Here is a 13,784-nt window from a genome sequence, read left to right as displayed (position 1 = left end):
GTTTCTTTTCCAAAATTTGATTTTTCATGTTAAATATTGTATGTTATATTACGAGCAAAACTAAAGAAAATTAATCATCCTCTCCATTTTTTCTTGTCTCTAAATTCTCATTTCTAATTTTCATGTAATAATTTAAAAAAAAAACGTAATTCAATATATCTGTCTTATAATTTTAATATATGAAATACACTTGTTAGATTTAGTTTTTTTTTGTTAAACTCTTAATTCAATAATAGTTTTTAATTGTGTTGTGCTTGTTTATGAAATTGAAATTTTTAAATTTTTTACCAATAATTATATCAAAAGAAATTATTGTTTTATATCAGTTTAGATATTTAAAATTTATAAGTATATGAAAATTTTCTTTATTATCAAAAAAAAATTATTCATATTCAAACATTTTCTTGTATACCGCAAATTATTTTCATCAATCAAACTTTATTTTATGCTTTTAATTGTGTACAAACTACACTTATCTTGTAAATACGTTTTTTCCCCGCATACTAAAGTTAAACTGTATTGGATTATAAAACTGCTTTTCTCCTTGTACGCTGTAACCATTCAGAACCTTAAAACAGCAAAAAAAAAGAAGACCAAAACTAAAAATATGCACCAATACCCAAATTGAAAGTATAATAATGATTACCCATAATTAGTTATTCATAATCGATGATAAGAAAAAAAAAAAAAAAAAAAAAATCCATGATGAGTGTGTATTGCCACGCGGCCACATAAAGCGGAGCGGCAATTTACAATTGCAAAAAAGAAACCAGGAAAGCTTCTTAAGCACTGAAACAAACCCAAAAAAAAAAAAAAAACTCTTCAAAGCGAAACCAAATTTCACAAAACACGTAAGCGTAGATCGGAGCAAAACAACTATGAAGAAAATCACGATTCCGGTAGAATCTCTTGACGAAGAAGACGATTTCCTACTACAACTCGCCGCAATTGAAGCTGAAGCAGCAGCGAAACGCCCTAGGGTTTCTTCTATACCGGAAGGACCATACATGGCGGCTCTAAAAGGAAGCAAAAGTGATCAATGGCAGCAAAGTCCATTAAATCCCGCCTCTAAATCTCGCAGCGTCGCTGTTACCACCGGCGGTTTTCAAAGATCAGACGGAGGAGGAGGCGTCGCCGGTGAACAAGATTTTCCGGAAAAGAGTTGTCCCTGTGGAGTTGGTATCTGTTTGATTCTTACTTCAAATACACCGAAGAATCCAGGTCGCAAATTCTACAAGTGTCCCAATAGAGAGGTTCTTAATATGTTTATTTTTGCATTCTAAGTGTTCGATAAAATGCCTATGAGAATATAATGATTTTAAGCTACGTGTTCTATTAGGAAAACGGTGGTTGTGGATTTTTCCAGTGGTGTGATGCGGTTCAGTCTTCTGGAACTAGTACTACTACTAGTAATAGCTATGGAAACGGTAATGATACTAAGTTCCCGGATCATCAGTGTCCGTGTGGTGCGGGTTTGTGCCGTGTGTTGACTGCGAAAACAGGCGAAAACGTTGGCCGTCAGTTTTATCGATGTCCTGTTTTTGAGGTGTGTGTATATCAATTTGTTTATATGGTTGGTTGTGTTGGTATCTATAATCAACATAGCAATGGCATTGCAATCTCTTGTTCATTTTGTGGTTTGTGCTTCTGGATTCTGGTTTAGTGAGCCCTTTGGCTGTGTTTCGGATAGAACTATGGTTATCGTTCTATATGGTTAAGTGCTGAGTCTTGTCTTTCATTGTATGCTATCTCTGATTGTTGTAACCAAGTATACTCAGCTTAGATTAGGAGATTTTTCATGGTTTAAATGACGGAAATAGAGTGATAACTGTGGCATACACAGTTTGTAGACTTTGTGCATCACTGGAATAAGTGAAAAATTGAATTCCGAGTCAATATTGTGCACGATGGTTAAGTGGTTAATGTAGTATTGCTTACCTTTGAGTGTATGTGTGATAACATGGCTTTTTATTAATTTCAGGGCTCTTGTGGTTTCTTCAAATGGTGCAATGACAATGTAGTCAGCTCTCCTACGTCGTATAGTGTTACCAAAAACAGCAACTTTGGTGACTCAGATACCAGAGGATATCAAAATGCGAAAACGGGCACGCCCTGTTATAAATGTGGGAAAGAAGGGCACTGGGCAAGAGATTGCACTGTTCAGTCTGATACGGGACCAGTAAAGTCTACATCTGCAGCTGGAGATTGTTTTAAATGCGGAAAGCCAGGGCACTGGTCGAGAGATTGCACTGCTCAATCTGGTAATCCCAAGTATGAACCAGGGCAAATGAAGTCGTCATCTTCAAGTGGAGAATGTTACAAATGCGGGAAGCAAGGACATTGGTCGAGAGACTGCACCGGTCAATCTAGTAATCAACAATTTCAATCAGGGCAAGCAAAATCCACATCCTCAACTGGAGATTGCTACAAATGCGGAAAAGCAGGACATTGGTCAAGAGATTGCACTTCCCCTGCTCAAACTACAAACACTCCAGGCAAAAGACAGAGGCAGTACTAGGTCAGGCTTTCTAGTTTTGATCTGTCTTATACAAAATCTTAGGGTCTCTCTTAATATAGTTAACCACTTCATTGCCATGGCCAATGGGTGTGCCTAACTTCGAAACCTAGCTTTATCTTCCATCTTATGAATCTTTCTTTTGTTACCTTTTTTTTAGAAAGCTTGTGAATCAAAGAAGACTGATCTGTTTAAAGTTACTGCATGAAATTACCTTACATTTGATTTGTTTTCTGACGTTTTGATATAACATATCATAATGGGTTGTTCTATTATTTTGTTGGGTTGAAATGTGTCCATTATTCCAATTGTGACAAACGTTTTGTTAATAGATTTTACCGTGCTTTGACTAAGAAAACCCTGTCAACATTGTATATACATAGCAAAACAAATCTTAAAAATATCAATAAAAATAAGCCTTGAAATTCTCTAACATTTCTCTCCGATAACTTCTGCAATAATATATGAAATTTATTTTCACATTTACCCTACGCCATATTTCTTTTCGATCATTCCTAAAGAATTCACAAGTTTTTCTTTATCTTTAATTTTTACTAGTGCAAATGTCAAAGCGGATATTTTGGTGCGTAAAATTCGTGTCCAACCGCATCATATCACTTATGTAAAACAACATTCCTTAGAAATGACTCTTTTGAGCTCTAATTTATTTCGGATGACAAAAAAAAACACAATATTCCTCATAAATGGTTCTTTTGAGTTCCAATTAATTTCGGATAAAGTAAAATAAAATAAAAAGGAATTACATATGGTCCATATGGCGAAAATAATATATATCATCACCTGAAGAAATTGCAGGTAAAAAGTTAAAGAGGCACAAAGAAAAAAAATGGTTAGAAACGAATTTGGAAGCTAGTGCTTTTTTAGTTTGTTGAAGAACCAAAAAAAATATGACAACTTTCCTCTGCAACAACAACGTAAGAAAAGGGACAGAGAAGATTTAAGTTGTTAGAAAAAATCGGTAGACTCCATATTTAGCTTATGTAACGCTTTACTCATATCTATATTCGCTTTTATCTTATCATCTTCTGATTTCTCCCATTTATGGCTAACCAACAAAACAAAACCCATTTTTTTTTCTCTTTAGAATCAAAAGTAAAGATTGGTTGATTTAACATTGTGTAATGCCCACTCTGCTTCAAACAGCTCCAATGTCTGAGTCTGAATCCTCCTCTTCACCACGTTCTTCTTTGGTTTTCGCTTACTACGTTACTGGCCATGGCTTTGGTCATGCCACTCGTGTTGTCGAGGTTAGAATCCCTGAGATCATAACATTTTGATATCGTAGATTTATCTTTATTCATGCAATGGTTTTAGGTGGTTCGGTATCTGATATCATCTGGACATCGAGTTCATGTTGTCTCTGCTGCTCCAGAGTTTGTTTTCACCATGGAGATTCATTCACCAAATCTCTTTATCCGGAAGGTAAGTTCATTGACATATTAGTTGAGTTTCACTCTGATACATTCAAAGATGGATCTCTAATTGTTTTAAACAATGTATGGAGGTGATGTTAGGTACTGTTGGACTGTGGATCCGTACAAGCTGATGCGTTAAGTGTAGATCGTCGTGCTTCTTTGGAGAAGGTCTGTTCCAGTTATCTCTCTGAGATGTTTCCTCCTTACCTTTAGACCATTAGGTGCTTAGCTTGAATCATTCTTTTTTCGTCAAATTTGCAGTATTGTGAGATTGCAGTGGAACCTCGAGACTCTATTTTAGCCACAGAGGCTGAGTGGCTAAAGTCCATCAAAGCCAACCTTGTGGTACTTCAGAAATGCTTTTAATATAATGTTCTATGCTTCTGAGTATTTGGCTTCTAAATTAACTAAGAAGATACTGGTCCCATCAGGTCTCAGATGTTGTCCCCATCGCTTGTCGTGCTGCAGCAAATGCCGGAATTCGCTCTGTTTGTGTCACCAACTTCAGGTTAGTGTGCTGATTTATGGGTTAGATGGTGTAAGTTCTCAAGAAAGTTAGTTTTCTCATAACTGTGAATTGTGATCATTGCAGTTGGGACTTTATATATGCAGAATATGTGATGGCAGCAGGACATCATCACCGATCCATTGTTTGGCAGGTAACTCTATATTGATACTATAAAGCTTAAAATCAGATTTTCTCTATTAATGAATGGTAATTTCTTCAGATAGCTGAGGATTATTCGCATTGCGAGTTTCTGATACGCCTCCCTGGATACTGTCCTAGTAAGTTATACACATAGTTCCATTTTTTTTTTCTGCATAACGTACCAAAACAAACCCCATCTCTTGTTCTTCTGCAGTGCCTGCGTTTCATGATGTTATTGATATTCCCCTTGTTGTGAGGCCAGTGCATAAATCTGGACAAGAGGTTAGTTTTCATGTCTTTTGTCAGATCTAACTAGAGTCCAATTTTATTGCTTAATTGTAGACATGTTTTTTGTCAGATTTAACCAAATTTTTAATTCATTTCAGGTTAGGAGAGAGCTTGGAGTTCCAGACAACGTGAAACTACTTATCTTTAACTTTGGTGGGCAAGTAAGCACATTCTCTTATAGCTTTTAATCTCAATATGCAAATTCGAGTTATTGTTTATGATATATTGCTGGTGTGATTTGCAGCCAACTGGTTGGACACTGAAGGAGGAATATCTACCAGCTGGTTGGTTATGCCTGGTAAATCGAGATTCGGTTATGTCATTTCGGCTTGGTTTGATTGATTTCAAAACCAAAATAACAAATGAAAATATGTCATATATATAGGTCTGTGGAGCTTCTGCTAAACAGGAGCTTCCTCCAAATTTCATAGCACTTCCAAAAGATGCTTATACTCCTGATGTGATTGCTGCTTCAGACTGCATGCTCGGTATCATCTATGAGTCTTTCACCGTAACATTGTGCTGATTAACTAATTCACGTCTAATAATGGTGGTAATTTCAGGAAAAATTGGATATGGAACTGTGAGTGAAGCACTTGCATACAAGTTACGGTTCATATTTGTGCGAAGGGATTACTTCAATGAAGAACCATTCTTGAGAAAGATGCTTGAGGTGAGAGACCCACAGTTTGCGTAAATGTTTGTTTAAATGTTTGCCTTCTCCTAAGAATACTTCTTCTTTCTTGGAGTAAAGTATTACCAAGGAGGAGTTGAAATGATCAGAAGAGACCTTCTGGCTGGATGTTGGGCACCTTATCTCGAGCGTGCGGTTACATTGAAACCGTGTTACGATGGAGGCATTGATGGTGGCGAGGTAGAGTGTGCAAACTATTCATATTAGCAGACCAGTCCTTCTTGTACTATATCATGACAGTTGCTCAATTTCCCCTGTTGATGATGTCAATGCCCTGGCTGTTTCTATATTCAGGTGGCAGCTAAAATACTGCAGGACACAGCCATGGGGAAGAAGCGTTCCAAACTCAATGTGAGTGCTACAAGGAAGATAATGTTATTTGTTACTTTAGATTTTGTAGAGAAATTTAGATGTATGGAGTTGTATAGACAAAAATAAAATTAGTTTGTGATTCATTTGTAATGCCAATCCAATGATATTCACCTTGCCAATGTAGCTTAGCGGAGCGAGGAGATTGCGGGATGCAATAATATTAGGCTTCCAGCTACAGAGAGCTCCTGGAAGAGATCTTTCAGTTCCAGAATGGTATCAAGTCGCTGGAAACGAAGCTGGGATTCCTTCGGTTGATCAGACTCAGAAACCCTCCAAGTGTGTTTTCTTGTATACTTTGAATCTCTCAAAGGACTTAATGGTACTCACCTCTTAAGCTCCTATGTGTTTTATTAACAGGTTTGTAGAAGGCTTTGAAATTCTTCATGGAGATCACCATGGCCTTTCAGATACCATCGGTTTCTTGGATAGTTTGGCAACATTAGCGAAAATAGGAGGCCATCATCAAGAAAGGGAGCATTTAGCGGCTGCCGCGCTTTTCAACTGGGAGGTTTGTATCATTTTCTTGGATTCAGTGAAGTTTGTGTGTGTTTTGAGGAACTAATGAAGTTTTTGTGGCCATTCAGGAGGATATTGTTGTGGCGAGAGCACCCGGAAGACTCGATGTAATGGGAGGCATTGCTGATTACTCTGGAAGTCTAGTCTTGCTGGTTAATACCTTCTCCATGATTCATCTTTTTTATTGGCATCAATTAAATTCATCTTTAACAGAAGAGTGTCTTTTTTAATCGGTTAGATGCCTACGAGAGAGGCGTGTCATGCCGCTGTACAGAGGAATCATCCTAGTAAACAGAAACTCTGGAAGCACGCTGAAGCACGACATCATTCAAGAGACACTCCCATACTTGAAATTGTATGTTCTTCTCTATACTCTCTGACTCTACAGTGCTTTTCTCTATAACGTTTTTCGAACTTCAGGTTTCATTTGGATCTGAGTTGAGCAACAGAGGGCCAACTTTTGATATGGACTTGTCTGATTTTATGGAAGAGGATGGGAAACCAATATCTTATGACAAAGCCTACCATTACTTTTCCCGGGATCCGTCTCAGAAGTTGGTTCATCTCTTTCACCCCATTTTCAGATTCATCATAAAGTTTTTGATATATTATAACATTGAGTTCCATTTCTAGGTGGGCGGCGTATGTTGCAGGTACAATTCTGGTACTAATGAGAGAGATGGACGTTCGATTTGAAGACAGCATAAGCATACTGGTAAGAAAGAAAACATCGAATTTCATGAACTGCATTGTATTTAACTCCGTTTTACATACATGTTTTCAGGTTTCTTCAACAGTTCCTGAAGGCAAAGGAGTATCTTCCTCTGCTTCAGTTGAAGTTGCTACTATGTCTGCTGTTGCTGCTGCTCACGGTTACTACAACTTCTCTGCAATAATAGTAATTAACGAGAAGATGACTCATTGAGCTGAATGTGCAGGTCTTGAAATATCTCCGCGAGATGTGGCTTTACTTTGCCAAAAGGTGGAGAATTATGTTGTTGGAGCACCTTGTGGAGTGATGGATCAGATGGCTTCTGCTTGTGGAGAAGCTAACAAGCTTCTGGCTATGATCTGTCAGGTACTTTCTCTCTTTGTCTCTTACAAACTTGATTCTCTTAAAAGAGTAATAACTGGTGATTGTACTCGTTGCAGCCAGCTGAGATACTAGGACTTGTTGAAATTCCTTCTCACATTCGATTTTGGGGAATCGACTCTGGAATCCGACACAGGTGCTGTGTACATTTCTTCCTTCAGAAAGTCTTACATTTTGTTTCTAACAAATTTGGTACTCTGCAGCGTTGGTGGTTCAGACTATGGTTCAGTGAGGATAGGAGCTTTTATTGGTAAGACAATGATAAGATCTTTTGCAGCTTCTTTTGCTGAAACCAACTCAGAAGAGGCTGAAGAGGAGAGCTCGGAGTTGATTGAATCCGATACTTCGTTGGATTACTTATGTAACCTTTCACCTCATAGGTACTATAAATCTCTCTCTATGTATATATCATCTGTGTTAATCAAATTAGATGAGATCAATATTTTTTCCTTCTTTTTTTTCGCAGATTCCAAGCTCTTTATGCAAGTAAGCTCCCACAGTCTATCACAGGAGAAGAATTCCTCGAAAAATATGGTGATCACGGGGATTCTGTCACAACCATTGACAAAGATGGTACATACGCCATAATGGCGCCGACTAGACATCCAATTTATGAGAATTTCCGTGTGCAGGTGAGCTTATCTAGTTGCATATATATCATCAGTCAGTTCAATGATATTAACTTTTAGTTGTGGACATGTAACAAAAGTGATATTTTTCTCAGGCTTTCAAAGCATTGTTGACAGCAACTCCTTCAGAAGAACAGGTCATTGGTCTTGGGGAGCTTATGTACCAGGTGAATCAATAGTTTTACAAATCAAACGCGGTTCTTATGATCGAGTTCTGCTAGTAAGTTAACCGTTTGTTAATCGTGTGTTTGCTTGGCAGTGCCATGACAGCTACAGTGCGTGTGGGATTGGCTCTGATGGAACAGACAGATTAGTAAGATTAGTGCAGAATATGGAGAATTTGAAGAGCTCGAAAACCGAGAACGGGACTCTCTACGGGGCCAAGATTACTGGAGGCGGAAGTGGCGGTACGGTTTGCGTTATTGGAAAGAGTAGTTTGAGAAGCAGTGAACAGATTCTTCAGGTACCAAAGAGTATCAAAACTTTGATTGATTACATGATTCTTGGAGATAGAACCAAAAGGTTAATAAAAGATGTTTTTTTATGAATTTTGCAGATTCAGCAAAAGTACAAGGAAGCAACAGGGTTTATGCCGTATGTGTTTGAAGGATCATCTCCAGGAGCTGGCAAGTTTGGATATTTGAAGATACGCAAGAACTCTGCTACTTAAAAATTTATGCTTTAATGTTAAAGACTTATGTGTGTCATTAAAATGAATTGTGTTGAACATTACATGAAAAAGTATACGCGAATATGACTTTAACAAATGATTTTTGTTTTGCAATGTTATATAGTAAGTTGATGTCCAACAATGATTATAGATCTTATATCATAAGATGTGGATTGATAGTAGCAATAGAATCATGATATGAAAATAACTCTCATTCTAAAATCTGATTTATTTAGCATTTGAGTAACAACATTAAGCTGAGAACTGAACTGAATCATTGCATGCAAATGTGAACCGGGTTATTATGGGAGCTTGTGATATATACCAAAATGGGACTATCTAAGAATTATAGAAAGGAGATGAGATAAGAGAAGAATTTGGTTGAGAAGCAGAAGAATTCAGAAGTAGAAAGGAAAGGAGAAAGGAGAAGAACAAGAGAGAGACAAAGTGTTGTTAGCTCAATTGGTAAAGACCCTAGGCGAAGCTTAGAAGTCGCCGGTTCAAATGACGTTTGGGACGAAACTAATATTACATGTTGTGGTTTTGGGCCTGGGGGTTTACGGGCTTCAGCCCAGAACCTCCTAGTATTAAAAAACAAAAAAAGAACAAGAAAGAGATAACATTCTTTTTATGATCTTCATCAATAAGTGTTAACAAAGTAAGGTGATGACTTAAATACAAAGCTTAAAACATAAAACAAGGCTTACATAATTAAGTTCCAGCGTTTAACAAACGAGCCCAATAACAACCCAATATGATGATATGCAATAGTATCAGCTTGCATCTGTTTTTTCACCTAACTGAGTGTTGTAGATTTTGATAATATCATATTAATATGTTTGCATAATGAATGATTGTGCAGGTGGACTTCCAATGATCCTCTACGGGAAAAAAGACAAGAAGAAAATGGCAGGCATCAGGCATGGATGCTCCAATTGCAAAACCAAAAGGGAGTAAGAAGATGAAAGATTGGGAGACTTAAACCGCACCAACATTTGAAGTAACTTCACGAGTTGCTGCTATCTCAAACTTCCTATGAATGTTGACTTGTTGTCACGAAGTTACAATAACGAACAAAAAAAATAAAAAAGCTCAGAAGGAAGGAGCAGAGAATGAACAGAGTTCTTACATCCTCGAATTTCGACCGAAAGCTTTTTTAATGGAAGTCACACAATTGGTTGCAAAATAAGTAAGCCATGTATCGCGACTTCCGTTATGCACAATGAAATATTTGGTAAGAGGTTGTGTTTATTGATTCACATATCACAAGTATTTATACATAGAGATTAGTAAGGGTTTCCTTTGTACATTAAGTATTGAGGTCCATTACAGCCCATTACCCTCCCCCCCCCCTTAAGTTAGCGGGGAGGATGTCGAACGCCGAACTTGGACAATAGCCTATCGAACGCTGGTCGTGGTAGAGCTTTAGTAAGAATGTCTACAGCTTGTTCCTTGGTAGAAATATGTTATGTGGTGATGAGCTTATCTTGAACGGCATCACGGACTTGATGGTAATCAAATTCAATATGCTTTGTGCGTTCATGAAATACGGGATTTGAAGCTATGTGTATAGCCGCTTTACTATCACAGAATAGTTGAATGGGTCGTGTATGACAAAAACCAAAACTATGAAGGAGTTCCCGGAGCCACTTGATTTCGTAGAGAGTGTATGCCCTGGCGCGATATTCAGCTTCCGCCGAAGAGTTAGAAACAATGTGTTGCTTCTTAGTCTTCCATGAAATTGGAGAGGAGCCGAAAAAGACAGCATACGCACTTAGAGATCGTCGAGTAAGACCAATCAGAGTCATAATAAGCGATTAAAGAAATCTCACTATCAGCCCGAAGCATAATTCCTTTAGCAGGACAACCTTTTAGGTAGCGAACAACACGGATGGCAGCGTCCCAGTGTGAGAGAAGGGGTGTTTGCATAAACTGCGAGAGAATATGAACAATGTAACTCAGTTCGGGAAGAGTGATACTTAGGTATATAAGTCGTCCAACAAGACGACGATACTCTTCGGGACGTTGAGGACATGACCCTTGGCAGATGCGAGCTTGTGATTAGGTTCCATAGGAGTAGAATACGTCTTGGCATCAAGAAGACCAGCTTCGGTGATAATGTCATTAGCATATTTGCGTTGAGTAAGGAATATACCATCAGGACCACGAGAAACTTCAATACCCAATAAGTACTTCAGCTTGCCAAGATTTTCATGTGAAAGCACTTATGCATATACGTCTTAAAACGTTCTATCTCCGATAAGTCATTACCAGCCACAACAAAATCATCGACGTAGACAAGAACATGTAGAATTATACCATTTTGAAGAAAGGAAAAGGGCGAATAATCAGGATAACTTTGCTTGAATCCAAATGCGCGTAGGGTCTTAGCAAGTTTCTCAGAACCAGCAACGAGGAGCCTGTCAAAGCCTATCGAGTGATTTTCGAAGCCGACAAACCTTAGTAGAATCGTTAGAGTGAAAACCAAGAGGTAGTTTCATATAAACCTCTTCGTCTAGATCACCGTGAAGAAACGCGTTATGAACATCCATTTGATGGACTTCCCATTTTTTAGCAGCATCAACAACTAAAAGAAAGCGTACCGTTGTCATCTTAGCAACATGTGCTAAAGTCTCAGTAAAATCGGAGCCTTAAACTTGACAATTCTCGAGAGCAACGAGACGGACCTTATGATGTTCCAGCGTATCATCGGAATTGTATTTGAGTTTATAGACCCACTTGCTGTCAATGGCTTTCTTTCTTGGAGGCAATGTAGTGATATCCCAAGTGTGATTTTCTTCAAGAGCTGTGATTTCTAACCCCATAGAATCACACCATTCTTTAATTTGAGAAGCCTGATGGTAGCTTGTTGGTTCCGTGTCGGATGTAATTGCTGCCATAAAATCTTGATGCAACTCCGAAATTTTTTCGTTAGAAATAAAGTCAAGTATCTTACCACATACCGTTTTAGAGAAGCTAGAATTGGCGAGAGCAGGAGATGAAGCGTTGGGGGGGGGGTGTGGTGGTGGTGGTGTAGTAGTAGTAGTTGAAGTAGTAATAGAAGGAGTAATGTAGTTTTTGAGAAGAACCGATGAAAATTTCTTAGGATGCCCTTCCCTGAGTAATTCAGGTAAACTCGGTGAAGTTGTTGGTGCGGGAGAGCCCGAATTCAAAGTACTAGTCGAGCTAGTGGGAAGTGGTGAGCTGGGTGAGGATGGCGAACCAGGAGTAGAGTGTGGTATTGGTGCGATGAATTGGAAGTGACTATCGGAGTCGGAGTGGACGAAAAAGGATTAACCAACGATGGTATATGAGTAACATTTTGCGGTGAACTCCAATCATCATCGTGAAAAAATATAGATGAGTTTGGCAGAGGAGGTGATTCAGTTGGTGGTACGGGAGGAGGAGTAGCAAACGGGAAGACAGTTTCTTGAGAAATGACGTCACGACTAACAAAGAACTTATTGTTTTCCAAATCATAGAGACGCCAACCTGTCTTCCCATAAGGATAACCAACAAATACACATCGTCTACTTCGTTCCCCAAATATATCCTTTTCACGGGCTCGATGATGAACATAGCACAAGCAACCCAACATATGTAATGCTGAATATGACGGCTGAGACCCAAAGAGTACTTCATATGGAGATTTCCCTTGTAGAATCAGTGTAGGTGTGCGATTAATAAGATGGTTAGCAGTCAAAATACTTTCGCCCCAAAATTTGCGAGGTAGATAGCTCTGAAAAAGACATGCACGTGCAACATTAAATATGTGGCGGTGCTTGCGCTCGACTCGCCCGTTTTGTTGCGGTGTATCTACACACGAAGTTCGATGAAGAATACCTTGTTATTGAAAAAACGATGTGAGACACATGCGAGTATCCTTTATTGATAGTATCCTTTACGCGAGAGGCATTGAGATTTTGTTCATCTCGGATCACACGCGAGTACACTTGTGTGAGAGGCAGTAAAGGATCTTGATCCGTAATTGTTGAGCGAATAGGTCTGAAGCGTTCATTTAAATTTAACAAGAATTGATGAACCTTGTCATCTTCTGCTAGTTTTGTAATTTTGCAGTTCTCCCCAAAGCTTGGTGAGCCTTCCATAATAGGCAAGATCAAGTTGCCCATCTTGCTTACATGCCGATATTTCATCTTTCAGTATTTGTTTTCAGACTCCGTTGCTGGTCGAGAATCTTAGCTTGAGACAATCGCAAAGGTCTTTTACATCAGATACAAAAGAGACGGTGGAACGAATCGTTGGATCTATGGATGTTCAAATCCATCCTATGATCATAGAATTAGCAGCTTTCCAAGCCGCCAAGTGCGGATCTGTTGTTGGCTTTGGTATGGTGCCATCAAGAAACCCAAGTTTTTGCTTGGCTTGGAGAGAATTCATGAGCTCAGTAGCCCATTCAGAGTAATTATCTTCCTTTAAGATAACAGAAGAAATTAAAGCACCAAGATTATCAGATGCATGAAGAGACGATAGCTCCGGACATCGTGATGATAAAAGGGACTTGCAACGACAAAGCGAAAGTAAAGAAAAATGTGGCAGTCAAAACAATGATGGCAGCAAAAAAAATTAGGGTTTAATGACTCTGCTCTGATACCATGAAATATTTGGGAAGAGGTTGCGTTTATTGATTCACATATCACAAGTATTTATACATAGAGATCAGTAAGGGTTTTCTTTGTACATTAAGTATCGAGGTCCATTATAGAACGAAACGTGTGGAGGTGCACGTGTGAGAAGTCAAGTGGGATAGTTGAAAAGTCTAGAGATGACACGTGGTAGCCGGAGATTGGCTAATGAAAGAAGGTTGTTAGAGTGACCGAGTTCATCTTCATTTTTCTTTATCAAATCATTTGTAAGATTATCGAGCTAGGTTTCTCTCATCTTCAGAGCTAGCGTTTGATCGT

General features: G+C 38.5%; 2 protein-coding genes and 1 pseudogene across 4 annotated transcripts; 2 read left to right on the top strand and 1 right to left on the bottom strand.

Moving 5' to 3' along the window:
- Window positions 1-747: 747 nt before the first annotated feature.
- On the top strand, window positions 748-2,833 carry AT3G42860 (zinc knuckle (CCHC-type) family protein). The gene is made up of 3 exons (NM_114154.3): window positions 748-1,253; window positions 1,340-1,546; window positions 1,982-2,833. Exons 1-3 carry the CDS (start codon window positions 879-881, stop codon window positions 2,516-2,518), a joined length of 1,119 nt encoding a protein of 372 aa, NP_189872.1. The 5' UTR covers window positions 748-878; the 3' UTR covers window positions 2,519-2,833.
- Window positions 2,834-3,656: 823 nt separating this feature from the next.
- AT3G42850 (Mevalonate/galactokinase family protein) lies at window positions 3,657-8,974 on the top strand (the record flags this gene model as incomplete). 2 transcript variants are annotated; one of them, NM_001339089.1, is made up of 28 exons in its annotated part: window positions 3,657-3,783; window positions 3,851-3,958; window positions 4,051-4,119; window positions 4,213-4,296; window positions 4,383-4,459; window positions 4,544-4,610; window positions 4,680-4,737; window positions 4,815-4,882; window positions 4,987-5,049; window positions 5,133-5,186; window positions 5,274-5,376; window positions 5,452-5,561; window positions 5,643-5,762; window positions 5,877-5,933; window positions 6,079-6,230; window positions 6,312-6,462; window positions 6,539-6,622; window positions 6,709-6,825; window positions 6,891-7,024; window positions 7,104-7,185; window positions 7,255-7,342; window positions 7,409-7,548; window positions 7,623-7,699; window positions 7,767-7,943; window positions 8,030-8,195; window positions 8,288-8,359; window positions 8,452-8,655; window positions 8,749-8,974. In NM_001339089.1, 28 exons carry the CDS (start codon window positions 3,658-3,660, stop codon window positions 8,860-8,862), a joined length of 2,922 nt encoding a protein of 973 aa, NP_001327277.1. In that variant the 3' UTR covers window positions 8,863-8,974. The 2 variants fall into 2 exon arrangements, with proteins under 2 accessions (NP_001327277.1, NP_189871.1); NM_114153.2 differs by having other exon boundaries at window positions 3,685-3,783; window positions 8,749-8,919.
- Window positions 8,975-10,198: 1,224 nt separating this feature from the next.
- On the bottom strand, window positions 10,199-12,736 carry AT3G42837 (annotated as a pseudogene; the record flags this gene model as incomplete). Its single annotated transcript has 1 exon — window positions 10,199-12,736.
- Window positions 12,737-13,784: the final 1,048 nt, after the last annotated feature.

This window comes from Arabidopsis thaliana, chromosome 3, assembly GCF_000001735.4.
Source record: "Arabidopsis thaliana chromosome 3, partial sequence".
Lineage (NCBI taxonomy): Eukaryota > Viridiplantae > Streptophyta > Magnoliopsida > Brassicales > Brassicaceae > Arabidopsis > Arabidopsis thaliana.
The sequence above is the reverse complement of the archived record's forward strand: the minus strand, read 5'-3'. Positions and strand labels throughout refer to the sequence as shown.